Source organism: Corapipo altera, unplaced genomic scaffold (genome assembly GCF_003945725.1).
Source record: "Corapipo altera isolate COAL_440 unplaced genomic scaffold, ASM394572v1 113, whole genome shotgun sequence".
NCBI lineage: Eukaryota > Metazoa > Chordata > Aves > Passeriformes > Pipridae > Corapipo > Corapipo altera.
Genome location: NW_020884895.1, coordinates 1,505,545 through 1,525,754, shown reverse-complemented (window position 1 = coordinate 1,525,754; position 20,210 = coordinate 1,505,545). Strand labels below are relative to the sequence as shown.

Below are 20,210 nucleotides of genomic sequence, written 5' to 3'. Positions count from 1 at the left end.
AAGGAAGAAAGCCAGTGCTGTTTGTATTAGTGTAAACAGTTAACTGAGATACATCTCATGAAGACACATTTTGCTTTAATCTTTCCAAGTCTGGATGTTTGTAAGCGTTAGATAGGGAGATGTGGCAAAGAGGATGGGAGGAACTAAATGACCCAGTTTGAAAGCCAGTCTTTGGGGGTTGGTTTGGTCTGTTCATCTGAGCACTGCACATGCATTTCCCACTTGGTGTTTTTCCTCCAGTCTCTCAAAACAAGGAGCAGAAGACTTAGTGAAGAGAACACATTGCAGGAAGGTTGAACCCATCACCCAAGGATGGGCTGCTTATGGCCGTGGTTTTTGTTGTCCCTCTTCCTTGCATGCTGGGCAAAGAGAATGGATCCAGCACTTCCAGATGTTCTGCGGCGCAGACCACTGCTGACTGTGAGGCTTAAGCCAAGGCTGCAACACATGGGTTTCCTCTGACTGCTCAGATTGCAATTTGCCCCCAAAATGGGAAAACAGTACAAAACCAGTTATAGACAAAGATAAATGAAACATTGCCTAAAACTGTTGGCTGAAGTTTCCAGAACTTGAGGAAGCCCCTTGGCAATGAAGAGCTCTGCGAGATGTTTATTTGCAATCTGTACAATGTTTTATATTTCATCACCAGGCACAGAGAGGGTTTGGCTGGAGATAAGATAGGTTGTATCTGAAGGACATGGTCCACATCTTCCCTGTCTGCTGCCTCAGGGGAGAAAGCTGACCAAAAAAACAGAATCATTTTCGTTCTGCCATGGATCAACTGCCAAGGAGAATGAGGTCCTAATCCAGTGGCGTAGCTCATTTTTTTCAACTCCTAGCAACCCTCTTTAGTAAATTAATGCATATGTCAACTCTTGTCAGAAGCTCTTAGCAATGAACAAATGAGTTCAACACCATAATCTAATAAACAAATAGATAACCTGTTCCAGTTTTGTTCTGAGTGAGGCAGCGTTTCCCTTGTTGAGTTGTTTCATGGACCCTTCATTCTGCAGAGGAGAAGGATGGTGTGTGGGAATGCAGCCTGTTTCCCCTCCAGGACAGGGTTTGCCCTTCTGACTTAGATGCCCTGATTTCCACCTGTTTATGTGGAAATCTCTGCATCCCTAGCAGGCTGTAATTTTTTTAAGAATCATTCAGAGATACTTTTGTCCCATTATTGGACCTGAGCAGCTGCAACTGAAAGTGGGATCTCATCATACTAATTGCTGCACAAGGAAGACTCTATGCTTACTTCTACAAATAAACACTGGAGAGAAGGCAAAGGAAAGATTTTCATGCTTGTGGGCAGAGGCACAGTGGGGTCAGGTGACATCTCCAACATCCTAAAACAAGTCTATGGCAAGGAATGGTGCGTAGAACTTTTTTGTTAATCTTATGGCTCTTCTTCCTCCTTCTATTTTAGCACAGATTTTAATTAAAGTTTTACAGTACCATGGGCTGTTTCTTGCATTAGCTCAGCTTTAGTCCTTCGCTAAGCTTTAGTAAAGGACTGATGTATTTTCCATAGAGTTGAGTTCTGATACTAGCAGACCTCTCATCTTAGCAGACATCAGCGTTACAGAGAGAACTGCCGCTTGTGACGTGTTCATATTGGGAGCAGAGCTGGTTTACTTGCATCACGTTTAGAAAACGGGTTGTTGAGGTGAACAAAATTTGCCTCTGTGGCAGAGAGGTTGGTGTGGCACATTGGCTGGAGTGCTCTGCCCCACAGTCACATGGAAAAATAAGCTGAAGAATCAAAATGCAACCTTGTATCAATGACTTTGTACTTAGTGATGTGTATTGCAAGTGTGATGTGTAGGAAGTTCGGCTGATGTGCTGGAGGAGGACAGCCCGGTGCTGGATTATACCTGCCTGCCCCTCCCTGTGACCTTTGGGGCAGGAGCATCAGCCCCAGTTTGCTGGGAAGGATGGCACAGCTTGGTGTCTGCTGCCACAAGCTGAATGAAAACACAGTCTCATCCGTTGTTTTCACAATGAGGGGCATCCACTGTGGTGAAGCAGCTGAGATTTTGCATAATTTGGGGAACTGAGTCCTTATTTCCTATAGTTGTGCTAATTACTGCCTTTGAGGTGTTTTGAGAGGGAGGTCAGTGAGTTCTGTTGTAAACCCCGGGGTAGAGGGGATTTCCCCGTTGGTGACCAGAGCTGGAGTGAAAGATCTATGTACAGGACACTAACGACAGCCTCTGTTTGTTCTAAATTAAGTTGCTCAGTAAAAGCTGCATCATTTGCAGTGAGCCTGGCGTGGTGTGCCAATGCCACTCCTTTTAACAGTCACAAACTTGTGGGCAATGCAAAGGGTCCAGCCTCCAGTCCCACTGAAGCACCTGGCTATGGTGGTAAAATCCAGTTACCTCTTGAGAGGGGGTAAAAAATGGCTTTTGAACTGCTGCCTCAGCTCAGACCCAAATGTCAGAGCAGCCAGTGCTGTATCTCCCCGTTGGCACTCTCCCACGCAGCTTCTCTGTCCCCATCAGTCTCATCTGCTACTCCTGAAAGCTTTAGTACCTTAGTCTGGCTCTAGTAACACTGGAAGAAATCCAGAGCGATTCCAGCAGAGCTATTTTGGATTTGTGTTTGCAGGAGAAATTGTACCTAGAGGTTTTAAGTTAATCGCACGGTCATTTTTCCTCTGTATATTTAACCACTGAAGTTAATTAACATTTCAAAGTTTCACAGGCTGCTTCTTCCATTATCTCAGCCAGCTGTGGTGAAAGGCAGGAGCGTTGTAGTCTGGCTGGAGTTGTACAGATAGGAAAATTGCTGGGAATTGTTTCCAGTGAATCCCAGGGGTTTGAGTAGTTGGATGGCAGGGTGAGGGTGGAGGTAAGGATGCATAAGCTGGCATGGTACATGTTGCCTATTGACTTTCCATGTAGTAAACAAAATTACCAGATGATTGTTGGCGTGTGGTGTGGGTTTTTTTTTTTTATTTGAAGAGAATATTTTAAACAGGACTGCGATTCATAGTCTTGAACTGTAGGGGACTAATGTTCCTGTTCTCCAGCTGGGAGAAACTAATTCAACATCTTGTGTTGTAAACACTCACTCATTTTAACTGATTACACCTCCAATGTTCCTCAAATCACTAAAATTACTAATTGCTATTCCTTACACATCAGAGAGTGAATCCTGAATAATTAACCCCAAATAAAATTAGATGAATTGGCCCTTTTAATTAGAATCCCTGCTGCTGTTTGTTCTGAGCTTCCTTTTCTTACTGTTAAGAGACTTTTAGAATGATTAAAACTGTTTAAGACTTAAACAGCCAGTGACCTTTTAATACAATATAAATCCATAAAAGCAATATTTCAGCTAGCAGGTGGTGAAGTAAATTTTCAGTGCAACTACCTGACAGACTCAGTATTCCTTTTTTAAATGCAGAGGATGAAATTAGCCAGTGTGGGTTGTTTTTTTTTTTCCTCATGCTTATTAATACAGTAGCTGATTAGCACAAGTAGTTGAAATTGTAGGATTAGTGATTGGTAAGAGTGGTAATTTAAACAATTGGGTTGTTGGAGGTGCTTTATTTTAGGAATCACAGACCAGTGTTTAGGTGGATTGAGGAGCTGGTGTGTGTCATCATGCCACAGTTTCCCCTGTACTGATGTGGTATCAGTGACCTCTTGCAAGGTGGTTGTGACCAAAAAACATGATTTTAATAATGTGCTTTTCTTGCCTAGTTATTTGTGTTAAGTACAGATGCTACAGGAAAATGTTCATTTTGGGAAACTTAGTGAGATGCGTGTTCACACCTACGAACCACCAGGTCACATCTAGCTGAAGTTTTCTATAAAAATCCTGTGACATCACTTTGCAGTATGAAGTTTCCCAGACCACTTAGTAATACTGCGATATTCTGCAGGTTTTGCAATGGTTATCATGGAATACAAGTTCATGGTAGCCTCAATCAACCATATTTTGGTCTAGCCCTCAATGAATTAGTGTTTAGGTGTAAATCTTAATTGTTTCACTGAAGATCATCAAATTGCAAGCTTTGGCTTTCTGCAGTAGAAGGTAAACACTTGACTGGGCAGTGTCTGTGTCTGCTCAGTACTTTGCCAAATGGAGTCCGTGTGGATCAGAACAGAAATACATCAGGGGGATTTGCTCCATCACTATCCTTGGTCTGGTCTCTGAGTCAGGGCTGAGCTGTGTTTTTCAAGTGATTCAAACTGATTCTGGACCAACTTCAGAGGCAGAAATTATCAAGATGACAATGAGAAAGGATTATTTGTGCTTGGAAGGCAAAAAATGAGAAACAACTGGGCGTATAGTCCTCAAATGTCAGCCAGAGATCTGGGAAGACCAGTGTGAACCCAGTTTTGTTAGTTGATAGGTTTCAATAACTTATTATTTCAGAGAAAATACGGTGTTTTGCTTTTTTGTTTCTTCGTGTTTTTCTCCGAAGAGTCTCTTCTTACTGAACATGTGAGACCTTCTTCATATCTAGAAGTTTCAAAGCTGCAAATCTTCATGTCTAAACAACTGTGTTAGTCAAGAGGGGAGACAGTCACTCTACTGCAATTCATTTGTTGACTGGCAGATGACTTGAGACACGAGCCTGATCCAGCAAAAGCTGAAGTGCACTTAAAAATTTAAAGGTTAGACTGTAAGTGAGAGTGGTGCTTGGTGCATGAGGCAGGATGTTTTTCTCAGCTTGTACTTGGACCCAGAAGGCGTCAGGCAGCCAGTGGCAAAAGTATTATGAGTTTCTGTTCAGCCCGACAAGCTTGTGCTGAAGTAGATGTCTGTTAAGGCTTTGAACAATTTTTTATTTGTATACTCAAAAGTGTAATAATGAAATGCCCAAATCTCCTTGGAAGGTGTAAGAGGAAATTTTGGGTCAGAGAAGGATTGCAAGTGCATCTACAATGGCACAGATTCTATCAGAGCCAGAAGCCAGGCTGGGGCCTGGGAGGCATCACTTCTCCTTATGGCTCTGCTGTAGTTTCCCAGCATAGCCGTGATGGACTCACTTAATTTCTGTCTAATTACTTGGATGCACAATATACAAGCATTATATTGCTTAGAGTGGAATGTTACCAGGACTGACAGTGTCATCTCTGGTGGTTGCATCAGGTGATGCCTTGGCACAGGAGCAGGCACGAGTGCTGAGAGAAGAGCTCAGAGCTGCGGTTTCACGGCACGTTGCGCCGTCGTATCTGAAATAACCGAGCTGGCTTGTGTCTCTCACTGCTCAGCCCCTTCGTAGGTTGACTCACGGTCTTCACAGCTGTTACAAAGAAGGAACAAGTAGCTGGTGCAACAAGAAGTGTTTATTTTCTCTGCTAAATTTATGGTAATGGGTAGAGATTTCTCATTGTAAGAGCTGAAGGCAGGCTGTGTCACAGTGTGAGGAGGGGCAGGATATGATTCCCTACCTCCAAACATACCTGGCCCAGGCTGCCTCCACGGGGAGACTTGCCATTGGAAAGTGGAGGTGCCTTGATGTCTCTCTGTTGACAGAACTCAGTGCAATCACTCTTACAACTTGAAGTACATCCAAGTACTTCCAAGTACATCCAAGTGTTCAGGCTAATGCCAGGTGAAAGTCAACCAAAATACCAGTCTCGGTGCTGAACAGTAATCAATATTAATGAGCCTTTTGCCTATCTTATCCCTTATTCAAAGCCAGATTAAATCAGTCAGGAGAGGGTGAGTGCTCAGGGTGGGATGTGTCCTCCACCAGCCCATGGTTAACTGGTAACCCAGAGCCCCATTCCCCTGTGGCTGCTGCTGCATCCATGCAGACCAGGGAATGGTCCCTTCCCCAGACAGCTGCCCCACATAGCTGTCTGATGCTGAAGGTGGTCAGCAGTGGGTGGCAGTGATATGCTCCCTCTGAACATGGACTTTCCTACTTCCTCCCATGCGTTGCCCAGCTCTAAGCAAGTGAAATCTGTCTGGCTTGCAAAGCTTTGTGGTTGAGGAAGATCCTCAAGGAGCATTTCAGGGACACCCTGCTTAAAGGGAGTGTAAGCTCCTTTTTTACTCCCTAAGATGAAGACCTGTTTCTTCCACATGTCATATAGAATCATATGCTGCTCAGGACACAGATTTTAGTCTTTACATACTTCCCTCTCTACCGGAGGGAGACTTCCAGCAATGCCAATAATAATAATACAGTAACAGCTTTCCCTTCTGCATCCGAGGGAATACTCTCCTGTGAGTACAGTGGGAACAGCATCGGGTCCTGTGACTGTGTGTGGGAAAGAGGAAAGCACAGTGGCAGAATAAATAACTAAAGCTGTGAAGGAGAAAAGCCCATCTGTTCGCAGAGGACCAGGAAAAGGCCAAACATCTGCAAGGTCCCCCCAGTTCATCAGGCATCTGCTCTCTGCTTCCCAATCTAAAAACCTTCCCATTTGTGGGGAGAGTGGAGCCAGCAGATTATCTAACATGGGACATAGTCAGTAGATCTGGTCTGGGATGCAGTAAAGCCAGCTGTCTCCTACTGCAAAGAGTGTTTTCTTCCAAACTCCAGGAAAGGACTCTTCTCTTTTTCTGTCCTTTTCCCAAGGACAGAAAAAAGTTTTCTGCTACTTTTCTGAAAAATCTTGCCACTGTGTTTTTTCTTCCAGGAGGAATGGATCTTCTGAAGGGGCAAAATGGTATTTGGTTTGTGTTTGTTTTAACAGTCATTGTTTTCTCCTTCTGTTATAGCAATAGTTATTTTTCCCTTCTGTTTATGCACAAAACCTACCCTTTTCCCTCTCTCATCCCCTCCAACACATTCTCTACCTTGATTTTTCTTAGATGTTTTGAAGGGTTGTAATAAAGCAAGAGTGTCTGACTAATGTGCTGTGCAGGGAGATCAGTCTTTGGCATCGGAGCCGGGACTAACTGGAGAAACATCATCTGAAGCATATTTTTTGGGAAGTATGTGTCCCCTGGAGTTGAATTTTTTTGCAAAATCATGTTGGCTGGTTGGAGGGTCATTTTCAGAGCAAAGGAGAAAAGTTTACTTAGCACTCAAACATCCCAGCATTTTTTAGAACTAAACACTTAGATGTTAATTTCAAAATCTTTCTACCTTTCTTTTTACTCTTTATTGTATTTCACATGATTTGAAATAAAAGATTGGATTAATTACAGGGCATAGACAAGGATACTGCAAATGTTATTGCACATAATTTTTTAAAAAATCAATCCTGAACTCTATAATAGGCATGAGCCAGTAGGTTTCATGGGATTCTATGTATTGGAGCAACATGGTTGTCTTAAATTAGTTTTCAGTGTGTTGTTTTCGAACTGTCTTTGAGCATCTGTATTTAGGATGATACTTTCTTAGGGACTCACAGGGGGTTTTTTTGAGTCCCATTCATGCTCACTTTGGGGAAAATGGGAAGAAATTACTTTCCTGGGAAATAACATCCCTGAAAGTCCTAGGGGGAGTTTGTGTCTTTCATAGAGTGATTTGAAACAGAACAGAAAAACTTTCCAGGGCTGCTGACCCATCTGTTTCCAATGGCATATTGCATGGAGGTGCTGTGCTGGTGGTGCTGCTCAGCTGGTGCCCATGACTGGGGTGAACTGATCCCAGGGCTTTGAACCTGGGCACAGATGGCCCAGACTGCAGGTCACAGGGGTTTGGCTCAGCACCTCTCTGACCTGAGCCGGCTCCATGATATTTGGGGATGGTGCTGAGGGTCTCTAGCCGGGAGGCTGCATGGAGGTAGGGAGGGTCAAGCAGGGAGCTCATATTTCCTTCCAAAAGGGTTAAAATCCTCCAAAAGCAACAGTTCCTATAGATGTGAAATATCACACTTTTGTTAATCTGAAACTTCCATGCCAGGTGCTGCACACAGGAGAGCCAACTGCAAACAACTTTGTGGCATCAAGCTTCATAAGGAGAAATAAAAACATACCAAAGTGGTCCAAATTGCAGGCAGCTGCTTTCCCAGGAGACAAATCCAGTATTAATGGCAAACGCTCTTTTTCCACCCTTAGGAGGTGCTTTGAGAGCCTGGTAGTGTGGTGTGCTCTCTCAATGTTTTCTTTCTCTTTTGTACTCCCATGTCACGTGAAGTTCTCAAGGATAACTTCTCTCTGCTCCCATCTCCCATTTCTTCTAAGCTGGATGGCTTCACAGCCAGTATGCTGCTTTGTCATCCCATTGGCACTTTTAGAAGTTTAAGATGAGCAAATGGAAGTGTAGAAATTTTGTTCATCAGCCCCCTTGTAAAAATCCTCCCAAGTTAAAAGAGGTGCATGCTTCTGTGCTTGCAACTGGCCCGTCATGTGGCTGTTGTCACTGAGAAGACCCTGTGATCTTCCCAGAAGTTCTTTACATGAAGCTATGAAGTCCCAATAGGAAGAGGGAGCTGCGAAGTGTGGCTGCCTGCCAGCAGCAGGGATGCAGGAGATGGGCAGGTCTAGATTTTGAGTTCCTGCTCCAGCCCTCTGTGTGTCCTCTGCAGCAGGGAATCCCTGCTTTTAGGTAGCACCTGATGCTATCTTTATAGGGATCAAGAAGAGCTGGCCTAGTTTAGCACACAATGGGAGTGAATTGGATGGGATCCATTGCAAGGTTAGAAATGGGATGTTCATTGTTGCAAATTTTGTAGTTGCCTATGGCAGATTTGAAATGCAGCTTTGATCTGTGGAGCCACTTGTTGGTGCCTTCAGGCTTTGTAGCATGTCACCTTTTGCTGTGGAGTCTGAGCAATCTGCCAGTGTTAATGAGCTGTCATAGCCATCTGAAGCAGCGAGAGGTGGAGGGTGCAGCTGAAGATTTAATAGTTAAACAATGTGTTTTGCCCTGTGTCCTGAAACCAACTGGCGGAGCTGCGAGTAGGGCAGGGTTCATCCTGATCATCCATGTCATGATGTGGGGAGATGCTGGTGAGCCTAAATTCTCCCATTCTCTCTCCTAGGGGACTTTCTTCCTCCCCCACCACCTCCTGTGGATGACCTCGGGAATATCACATCATCACAAGGTGCCTTTCCTCCCCCACCCCCTCTGGATGATGTTACTTACAATGTGCAGGTAAGAAGACAAGAATTTTATCATTCATGCAGAACTGACACAAAAATTGTGGAAATGAATGAATGCTAATAAAATGAGGTGGCAAAGTTCTGTGGTTAAAAATCATGTGTCAGGAATAACCAAGTCAACTTTAGCAAGCTGTGTTTCTCAAGCAGGGGATATTTCCATTCAAAATTTGCTGGGCTATTAAAGGATTTTTCCCATCCGGCTTGAATTAGAAGACTAATTGCTTTGTGTCCTTGTGATGGTGGATGGGAGCGAAGCCTTCCCAGAATGAATTGTTTTCTGGAATGGCCATCTCCTTCCATGGACTGTGGAGAGACTTCAGGGCAGTAATTTGATCCTAAAAGTGCTTTGTTTCGGTGCCTAAAATTAAGTGAAGAAAATAAGCCCTGGCCCAGACTTCAGTGATGTCACTGAGACCCTTTTCACCCCCTCTTTGCTGGTTTGGGTCTTCTAGATTTGCCATGTGGATGAAAATGCAACTTCTAAGATGCATCAGGTGATGATGGCATGTCCAAAGTGGGTGTGGACATACCCTGAACACCTTTGAAAGATATGAGCACGTTTGTGCAGACATTGCAAGCTTGCCTGGAGTGCCAGCTTCTGTTATGTTTGCTCAGGCACATTCTGGAGAGACACATTCAGACTGCAGGGACAGGCAGTCAAGGTGATCAAGGAGTAACAAGCTGATCTTGCCAGGGGAGACTAGAAGAGTTTGGCTTGTTAGCTGAGCAAAAGGAAGGCTGAGGACGGATATGGTTGCAAATTTGAAATACATTCAGGGATTAAGCCCCTAATTCAGCTCTGTGTGAGTGCTGGTGCAGAAACAGGAGAGACTGAGCTTGCCAGGAGTACCTTCATGCTGGTGTTTAGAAATTTTATAAGCACTGAGGCTCCAAAGGTCTGGAAAGAGCCTTCTGTGAGGAGCAGTGAGAACAAAGAGAGCATGGTCTAGGTTTGAGGCTGGTGAGAGTTGTGTGAGCACATACTGACAGCCATGTGGCTGCCTTTGATGGCCCTGGAAGATTGTGGCTGTCCTGTGTCTCTCGGTGGGTTTGAACCTGAGAATAGGCCAGCAGGCAGACATGAAACAGGATTCAAGAGACCTGACTTAGTTCCTGACCCTCTCACAAACTCTTGAGTCAATTCATCTACTTTGTGCCTCAGTAAAAAGAAAACATTTCCCTCCCTCATGGGCTTGCTGTGATCTCTTGCCCGTGGCAAGATGTTCAGATGCTATCACAAAGCCTCAACCTGTTCCTGCAGTGGGTTTGGTGTTGGAAGCAGCCTTCGAGCAGGAAGGGGTTACTGTGGATTGTATTCTCCCTTGCCAGGAAAGGCTGCAGCCGTCAGGGACATTCGCCAAGTGCAGAGCATGGCTTTTCCCAGCCTTGGGGGAATGAAGTAATTCCCCAGCAAGTGTTGTTCTGTCTTTTATCTCTCTGAGAAGAGTGGACCCTGTGGGAGCTGAGGAGCTCCCAGAGCACCCTGGGAAGACATGGAACAGCAGGCTCCTGGCGAAGGCAGGGCACTGCCTGCGCGGCTGCCTGCACAGGAACCTGAGCAGTGGAAAGGGGTCGAGATGCCTCATGTGATTCCTCAGTGTCAGGCTTCCCTCTTGCCACGTTGCCCAAGGAGGAGCTCGTATCTTCAGCTCCACATGCCTCCCTTCTGCCATAGGTCCAAAAGTGTGTCTGAGCCGCTCGGGGCTGTCATGGGCACGTGCCCCCTTGGTAGAACCACTCGACAGGATGACTTTTCCTGCTGAGCTCATGGAATTGCTATTTTTCACATCTCTCTCTCCGGCTTTGGGAAACTGAGGCTGGAGCTGCGTTTTGTGTTGGGTTTTGGCAGGAGCATGGTTAGAGCAAGATTCCTTTGCATGGTATACAGGAGGAAGGTGAGCCTATGAGTTGTATCTGAGCACTCCTGCCTGTCACCACCCCAGGTGTACTCTTATGCAGCAAACATGGCTCCCTGCCTTTAATCTGTGCTCTCTTGTCGCCTGTTCTCCTTTCTTTTCCCTTCCATCCTCTGTAGATCAGGAGCGGACAAAAGTCAGGGCTAAAGTCAGGAGCCAGAAGGGTTTTGTGTTGCAAGATCAGCTCCTTATCTTTCAAGAACAGCTAAAGCTGTGCTGAAGCAAGATGTAAAGCCCAAGAGAGGAGGAAAAGGGCAGCTGGTGATGGAGAAAACTGTTCAGTGCCTTTGTGAACACAGTAATTTTCACAACTCAGGACAGACATTCTTGTGCTAAAGGAGCAGAACGAGTGGTGAGTGTGTTCCTTCTGCTGTGAATCCTTTCTTAGCTCTCAGGAAATGGTTACCTGAAATCAGGGATCTCATGAGCATGTGTTGTGTTGGGCTCCAAGAGGCTGATTTTGCTCTCCAATGCCAGACCATTTCATTTCCATGCCTCAGTTTCCCCATTGCTGAATGTAAGTGCTGGAGCAGCACTTAAATCCTCTTCCTGAGCATTGACCAGGCCTGAAGCTGCTGTCTGGGGCAGTTTGGCCCCTGTGGACCCAGTGAAAGCCCTCCACATCTACTCCAGAGTTTGAAATTTATCTGTTCCAGCAAATCAACCATTTTACCTCAGAAGTTTCTCTCTGAATGGCACAGTGCTGATGACAGCTTATGAAATAAGGGTAAAGCTTTTTATACTAAGTGTTAAGTTGATGAGGACAGCAGAATATGCGTTTAGTTTATTCTCATTTCGTGTGTTACTGTTAGCAGACGGCTAAAAGCTGCACAGATTATTGCAGTTTAAGTTGTAGCTTAAGAGCAGCAGTTAAAATAATAATGCCCAGTTTTCATAGGCTTGTTTATCTCTGGATCTCTATTTGGGCAGTGGAACTGGCCACTTAGGATCAGATCCAAAAAGGTACTTTAGTATCTCACTTATGCTCTGATGGAAATCAGAGGAGGGCTGGGTCATGAAATACCTTTGTGATAGATCTGGCGTTTTCTTGTAATTTCTGTTTTTCCATCTAGATCCTTCATATTCAGATTCACAGCAGTGCTGGGGAGGAAAGGAGAAAGAAATTTGAACTCTTTTCTTATTAGTTGGAATGCTTTTTGAAAAAAAAATAGAAAGAAAAGGAAATATTTATTTTAAACAGAGTGTGTTTGGGCTGGGGAAGAGTTGTGTTGGGAAGTTCCCCTTCAGCTGCAGTCAGCCGGCGAAGGCAAGGACTTGTTCCCAGAATGTTGGTGAGGGCGCGGCGATGGTGTGTTTGACAAATAAGGACATGAGCAAAGAGCCTTTTGCCACGTTGGCCTGGGCTCTCAGTTTAAAAGAGAAAGAAAAAAAATTCTGGACGGGAAGAAAAATGAAATCACTGTTTGTCGAAGGGAAATAGATAGATCTGGGAGGGAGGGAGGGAGGCAGATTTTTATTATGTTTTTGCCTTCTAGTTTCAAAACAGGCATTCTGCCCAGGCCAGGGAAAGAAAAAGTGAAAAACTTGCATGAGCCACCTCTCAAGTGCCCTGTTTGCTCACAGAGAGGACCTTTGCTCATGGCACTGGCAATTTCTTTCTTCCTTGCCAGGCGGGGTTACTTAGGGATGAGGACTGTGTGCAGTGGGGTGGGAAGCCAGTCCCTACCCTGTGCCCCATCCTCATGAAGGCTGTCTTGGGGGTCATGGGTGCTACAGGGGCTTCAGGTCTTCACTGTCTTTGATTGAAATGACCAGTTCTCCTTAAAGGAGAGGTTCAGAGCACAACATTTCATGTTGGGGCAGGACCTGAGTGGCACAGAGCAGATAAGACCCTCAGCTGCCAACTTGCCAAGGACCACCTTGGGAAAACATCCATTTAAAAATTGCTACTAATTACCTGCATCCACTAATGGGTCTGATTTTCATTTGGGATCTGAGATGCTGCTGCAACACAGGATGGAGAGCATTGTGTTCAGCGAGGAGATTGCCTCTTTCCCAGCAACCTCTGACTGTTATCAGTGTGTTTTTTATTGACAGGACACAAAACACTTTACAAAAGAAATACCAGTCTCTTCCTGATAAGGAAGGTGGAGCAGGGAAAGTGCTTTGCCTAGGTCACCAAGCTGACCAGCAGCAGGCTAAAAATAGGACCAAGATCTCCTGCATCCCAGAGCAATTCTATCTGCTACATCCTGCTGCCTCACTACTGTAAGAACTGCAAATTAATGAGTAAACACCATCAGTGACTGAACAGAGGAAGAATTTGGGCTATATCAAAAATGATGTGAAGAAATGTTTTTAGGTTGAGGGTTAAAATGTAGAAATAATCAGACTTTGAGCAGTTGCATGAAGTGCAATATAAAATAGTTTAATATTCCAGTTCGTGTTATAACCACCTATGCTTGGAGGGGCTGCAGGGCTGCAGCTACACGCTTAGGGAACTATTCCCACGTTCAGACCTACTGAACTCACTGATCCCATCATCCTGTTGTGTGATATGCAGAAAATCAGCCGAAGGGCTCAGATTCCTGATGCCAAGGAATTTTGGAAAGAGGAAATCTGAAATGCCGTCTGAAGGCGTGTGCGCCTTCCTTCGCGAGGCTGTTCAGAGGAGACCTGTGCTCGCGCCTGGGAGAAGGTGGGAACGTGTTGATAGATGCGGGAAGCGAGAGCCTCATCCTTGTTATGGAGGAGGCTGCCAGGTGTTTCGCTGCCCGACTCCACTGCCCGCGAGCGGCGGCGGCGCTGCCTCTGTGGGCTGTGACTCACTGGCTGAAGAAACAGCCGGAACAGAGGAATTTTTTTTTTTTTTTTAATTATTATTTTTTTAAGATTTATTTCTTCATTTTGGGTACACATATTGACAAATAGCTGGGGAGGAAGGAGCATGAATTTTGCCAGTGGGGGGTGCTGCCTTAAACAGCACATCTCCTGTTTGGAGGTTGGGTTCTGCCTGTGGGTGCTAGGCTTGCTTAAATCACCTGCCTTTTAATGTTTGGAGAAGCTGAAAAGGCCAAAGAGAGCAGAACATGTGTTCAGCCTCCCTCTAGTGCTAGATTTTGTTAATTATTGGAATTATTGGCCTGGGCGTAGGTGCTTGCTGGCGAGGAACACGGGTAGCACAGGGCAGCTCTTGCTGCTGGCCGGACTGCCTGACTCTGAGCAGGCAGCAATAGCTCCCAGCAACTCTGTAAATAAAACCACAGTCTGTGTCTATTGCTTGCCATTTGAGATCCAACTTTTGCGGATTTCTGGGACTCCTAACCTGATTTATTAAAATCCATGTGATAAGCGTCTGCCTTTTATCTAAGTTGAAGCTGTGTCCAACAGTATAAATAGATTACCTGGTAATGGTAACCCTCTTACTCAAACTTTGGCTTTGCAGGAATGCTTTTCATCTGTCTCTGTCCTTCTGCCTTCCTCATGTGTTTGAGAAACTGCAATGTGCTCTGCTGTAAATTAGACTTAAACAAATAACATGTATGCTCTCTGTATGTTTAAATGCTCACTGGGTCTCTACATGGCAATATGTATTTGCTCTATAATAGGAGTTTCTATGCTCCAAGGTGAGAAAAATCAGTACTATAACATCTGTATGTGTTGATGAATATCAGGATGCATGAGAGATAAAATGCATGTTTTTCTCACGTGTATATTTATCTACCCTATATGTACAAGAAGTGCATCATGAGTGAGGGTATAGAGCACACCTCCACATTACTGGGAACAAGCATGCACATTTTTTATGTTACTTTTTTGTGGGTAGCATGACCAGTATATCCAGGATCACAAGAGAGAAGGAATACTGAGCACTTCTTTCAGGCAGCTCTTGATGCAACCCATCTTATACGCATGTTTGTTTTACAGTGCCAAACCACATTCTATTTTAAATCTTTAATGAACCTCTGTTCCCATCTATGTAACTTTCCAATCCTTGCTCTCTTCAGGATAGACAAAGATGCTTATTATAAACCACAATTTTTACTGAAAGGGTAAACTGGAAAAGTTTTAATTGTATGGCGTAAGCGTGCCATTCATCTCCCTGTCTGGCTATTAATATCTTGGCAGTGTTATAATGTGAGACAGCCTTTAACAGCTGAACCTCTCGGCAAGGACTACAAAGTAAGCAAGGATCCAAACAGTTAACTGTGCTCATTATTTTCATCATGCTTATTACTGTGTTATTTAATGTATTTGTTATTGTTTAGTGTAGTAATCCAGCACACAGGATGTGCTGGGACCTGCACTGGGCACACTTGTGCTTTCTTTGGGAAGAGGGCTGTGACTGAGGCTGGGAGATGCTTTCAGAGATGGAACAGGGCAGCTTTTCATAATCAGGCATACGGCATGATGAAGTGAGGGAACAGAAGAAAGCAAAAACCTAATACAGATCATGTGTGAATAAGGGTATAGGACCTTCTAAAAAGTCATGAGAGGAAACAAAAAGGTCAGAAATGTTGCTGATTATAATAATGATCAGAGATGATCAAGGTAAATCTCTCCCAGGTTAAGACATAGCACATGTGCTGGCTTGGGTCTGAACATAAGGCTGTGGTCCCCTGTTGCTGTGCCTGATGTTAAAAGCTGTGGTGGGCATCTCCTTGGTCCTGTGGGCACATCTTTGTGGGCTACTGTCACACTGCTAGTGCTGGAGTCAGCCACAGCTGGCACCTGCAGAGAGGTAATCTGTAACCTGGATTATCCACCCGTGGATAATAGAGACATGAATGTAGAAAGTAACAGGGGAGGCATGGAGAGCATGCAAAAGAAGCAGGCAGTTTTATCATTTCAGAGGTAGTATCAGCCAGTGACAGACAAAAAGCCAGCAAATATATCATTGTATCCAAGGTAAAATTATTTAAGCAAAGGGAAAATAAAAAGATAATGAAGATGTGGGAATTCTCCCATCAAAGCAGATGAGCTGTGTGATGGAAGAGAGTGAGATAACATGACTGATGCAAAAGAAATTTCCATTCTTCTCATTTCTGAGTGCTGTTCAAATCTTCTGTTGGATTAGTAGGTTCTAGGAAAAATCTCTGTCCCAAATCCTGGGGAGCCTGTGTTACATTAGGGAACTGTAATGCAGCAGTAAGCAAGGCTAAAACAAACAGACTGTCAGTAGCAAAAAGGAATGCTAAAAATTGCAGAGACAAATTATGTCTTTTCTATGACAGCCTTTTCTATGAAGCTCATTGGGGTTGGAAGGTGTGGTTTAGAAAGTCAAAGTCTTTCCATGCAACTTGGGCATGGTGGTAGTCTGGAACGTGACAGAGCAGACAGTCTGATTTCCACCTTGGTTTTGGTGCTTAAAGTACTATGATCCTGTACAGTATAGAAAAGATCTTTGGTCAAACAAGAGAAAAGGAAATAGAGCCATACTGATTGAAGAATCCAGTTGTTGCTAAATTTGGGTTTACAGCCCTGGAGTTTTTCAAAGAGTAAGGAAAACTTCACCCTATTTTTGATGGAAATTCTATGTGGCAGTAATGAGATGTGGATATGGAGAAGTTTCGAGAGCATCTAATTTCCAAGAATGGAAGTGGCTGAAATGCAGGTTCCTGTCTCTGTTTTTCAGTTTCCATCGCTTGGGAAAACCAGCTTCAGCTGCCATGAAGGGTAGTTTTGATTGCCTCTGTGAAGAGTGTGCAGCACAGAGGCTGAGCAAACTGAAAGGTGGTAGAAATATCAGTGAGAAATGTTGTAGCCAGAACTGAAGGAATTTGTTCCAGACATGGTTTTAAGTGTCTTCTGCCATTAAGGTCCATCTTTGAAGGACCATTTTCCACAATTGTATTTTTCAGTTGGATTTGCTGATGAAAATGCATGATGTTGATTAGCTTTAACACACAAAAAACAGGTAAGAAAAAGCATCTGGAAAACATCATATGATGTTTTCAGTATTGATTGTAGTGGTGTGAGAAGTAAAATATAAATGTTTGGGAAAGCTGTAGCAACTCCAAGTATTGCTGAAGTCAGCAAGTGACAGAGGCGCTGTAAAAACTCCTTTCATTCAACAGTCCTGAGCTACAGCTCCTTCCCTATCCATCTCCTCATCTCCGTGTCTCTCTTTTGCCATGGAAACAGTCTCATGTCTTGTCACATTCCAGGTCTAGCCTTCCTCTTCAGCTCTGTTACTCCACGTGCTCCTGAGTCGCTCTCCCCTTCCTCCCCCTGTCTCTATCTCTGCAAATTCCCCCAGTTCTACCCTGCAGAACCCCTCTCTGTGTGTTCCCAAAAGATGCCACTGCTGAGATCTGTGCAGACAACCAGGTGTCCCATGGGTGGTGGTAGGGCTGCCATCAGGGAGTAGCATGGGGTCAGTTCTGAGATCAGGTGAGCCTCTTAAAGACATTTAGGTAAGGAATACACTTTCTTTGCAGAATTAAATCCTATTTGGCTTCTAATGTGTACTGGAGGCACTACCTTTTCTGATGCATGAATTCTTATTGAAAGACAGCAGCTTACATTCTTTTATCTGCATATGGACAGTATCAAATTAAAGTTTGGAGTTCATCTGGGAGGGATCTGCACACTGGGGATTCTCACAGCAGAGGTTTGCAGCCATGTTTGGGCAGCACAGTTTATTTGTTGTTCAGCTTTCTGTGTAATTCAGGTCTGTTTTCTTCAGCTGAGGTTCTCACTTAGGAGATGTGTAGAACGTAAGGTATCTAAACGAGGAGATTGCTGTTAAAAAGGAAAGAAAACCCCATGGTCAGCCATCCAAATCCAATACCAGACACACATCTGGCATCCTGGAAGGGAATGTAGAAGTGGGCCTAATGGTTTGGAAAATGGAATTGCAAATTTCTTGAAGGCAAGAACCTTCCTCAGTGAATCAGAGCTGTGGGGTTTGCCCAGCTGAGGCTTGCCTGCCCCATGGACTGCAGCCATTGACCACTCCAAAAACATGTAGGCTGAGGCAGGGTCCAGATTTTCCTCTTCTCAGCTTTGAGACATATAGTAGAATTTTAACATGACTCATTTCCGCAGAAGCTGAACCCAAGCCATTGACTTTCATGTAGTTTTATGTATCCATTTTGCTGACATTTTGCCAGGTTCACTGGGAATCCTTGCAAACATTTTGGCAGTCACCCCTTCCTATTACAACAAAACAAGCAAACAAACTCAGAAGTATGTTATTATATGTTTAATTTCTGGACCTGGTGCTTACTCAGGCTGTGAAAATTGACTGACCAATTTTAATTTTACTTTTTTTTCTCAGTGGTGATTTTCTAGTAGCTACACAGCCCATGCTCAGGAATGCTTTCTCAAATTCAGAGAAGCTTGGCTGTGTGCTTAAACTTCATTAAAGTTGATAGAACTTAAGCACACGTGTAAAATTAAGCATGTGCTTGTGTTTTATACAGCCTTTTTGCAGGTGACACAAGCAGCTGCATATGGGTTTCCAATATGTGATTAAATTCCAAAAGGAGTTTTTAAAAACAGTTTTAGTCAACCTTAATTTTCTGAAATTGGTAGCTTTAACAAAACCTATCCTTTTTGATTAAAATTGCCTGAGACATGTGCCTTTTAAAAAGCTCTTTATTTAACTGTCACAATATTCAGTTTTGTGTAGGATAGAGTTTGTTCATGTAAATTTAATTCCCAGTTACAGTGGTGCAAACACAAAGTGATGTCAATAGATCTTTATGGCTGTGGCAGAGCTGTTTCTTTCTCACCTCTGTCGGTGTGGGGGCCAGGCAGAGTCATTAAATTGTCAGCTGTGCCCTTCTGCAAGCACAGATCATAAAGCTTTGCCCGGTCACCCAGGGAGACCAAAGGCATCCAGCCTTGATCCACAGACATCAAGAGGTGGAGAAATCTTGGAAGTTTGTTTTAACATTTAATTATGTGCAGTATTACACATAAATGAATATCTCTGTTATTTCTAAATGGAATTTCTCTAGCTTTGACTTCCCAACCTCTGTATGTTTTTCTGGTTTGCTAGGTTGGACAGTCTCCTGGTATCTGGCATTTTCATTCTGTGAAGCGGTTTAGATATTGCTGTCAAGCTACTCAGTCTCCTTCATAGGTGAAACCAAGTGAGCTCTCTACGTGTCTCCTTTTCAGCTGTTTCTGCTTTTCTGGGGCATCTCTCAAGTTCTTACAATGCTGCCTCCCATACTGGACACAATATGTCAGCGCCAGACTCACCACAAGTGTTGAAAGGAGTAAAATCACCTTCAGCTCTGTGCTTTCCCTGCTCCTGGATGGTTTGGCACCAGGCTGGAGACAGTGTTTGGTGTGGTTTTCCCCTATGGGATGTAAATCCAGAGTGGGGGGGCTGGGTTTGACAGCTTGCCTTGTGCATAGGCATGTGTAATTCATGGCTTGTCAGATACATCCCATGCTCTTGGAGGCATCCTCCTCTTACTTCTTTTCTTATGCCAGAAAAGGAAAGATGATCACAACTTGGCCAGGATATGGAGATGAACACCATTGACATCACCATTGAATCTTCTATAAATGTATCATTCATGTTGTATGACGCAGTGGGAAGGTCTTCCATTATTGCACTGGACACTTAATGAGCCATTTGTTTTCTACATTGATTAAACTTCGCAACTGTATTGGGGTAATTGGTTACTCTTCAGTTATGGTTCCCCTTGGAGGCAGATGATGAAATATCTGCTATGTTCTCCTATTTCTCAGTTTTTCTGTAAGCAGCAATACTCTGCAGGGAACATCAGCTCTGCTTGATGGCTAATTAAACATTAATTTGTGACGATATTGGAGCAGATTTTAAGTTGGTGGGAGAGTGGGCAAAGAAAGGGGAAACTTTTAACAGTCACCATAATTGTCAATAATGAGTCCTAATGTAATTGCATTAATTAAAAGAAAAGGGATATATTCCCTGCTGCTGTGAAGTTAGTTAAGTCAGTGAAAGTCATGCTGGGTCAAAAGGATTTCATGGCCAGCTGTTCTTGCCCTGTGAATAAAGAGGCAGCACTGTCCTGCCGAAAGCATAAAGAAAAAAATAATATATCCCACTTGATATTGTATATTCCACTGATGAACAGGAACGTTTCACTAATTCAATTTAATTCCCAAGGACGAGTGATTGTAACTCCACCCGGAGAATATTAAATTGCCTTAATGGAAAAATAAACTGGTTTTATTCTCCCCCTTCTCTCCCCATCTTCCCCATTCAGTTTTCAAATAACTTTACGTGCCTCCTTAGTTTATTAATATACTTCTCATCTTGCTGCTGATTTTGCATCTGGTAGCACTTAACACAGACAAGACTCC

The 20,210-nt window shown here is 43.9% G+C and overlaps 1 protein-coding gene across 7 annotated transcripts in view; it reads left to right on the top strand.

Annotated features, from left to right (window-relative positions):
• The window catches only part of LPP (LIM domain containing preferred translocation partner in lipoma), a 328,422-nt gene that overhangs the window by 139,703 nt on the left and 168,509 nt on the right, over positions 1–20,210 (top strand). For all 7 annotated transcript variants that reach the window (XR_003528319.1, XM_027647152.1, XM_027647153.1 and 4 more), the window contains one exon: positions 8,904–9,016. Coding sequence is in view for 6 of the 7 variants with exons in the window: in XM_027647152.1 (XP_027502953.1) it covers positions 8,904–9,016 (113 nt within the window). In the remaining variant the exon portion in view is untranslated. The remainder of the gene's footprint in view (positions 1–8,903; positions 9,017–20,210) is intronic.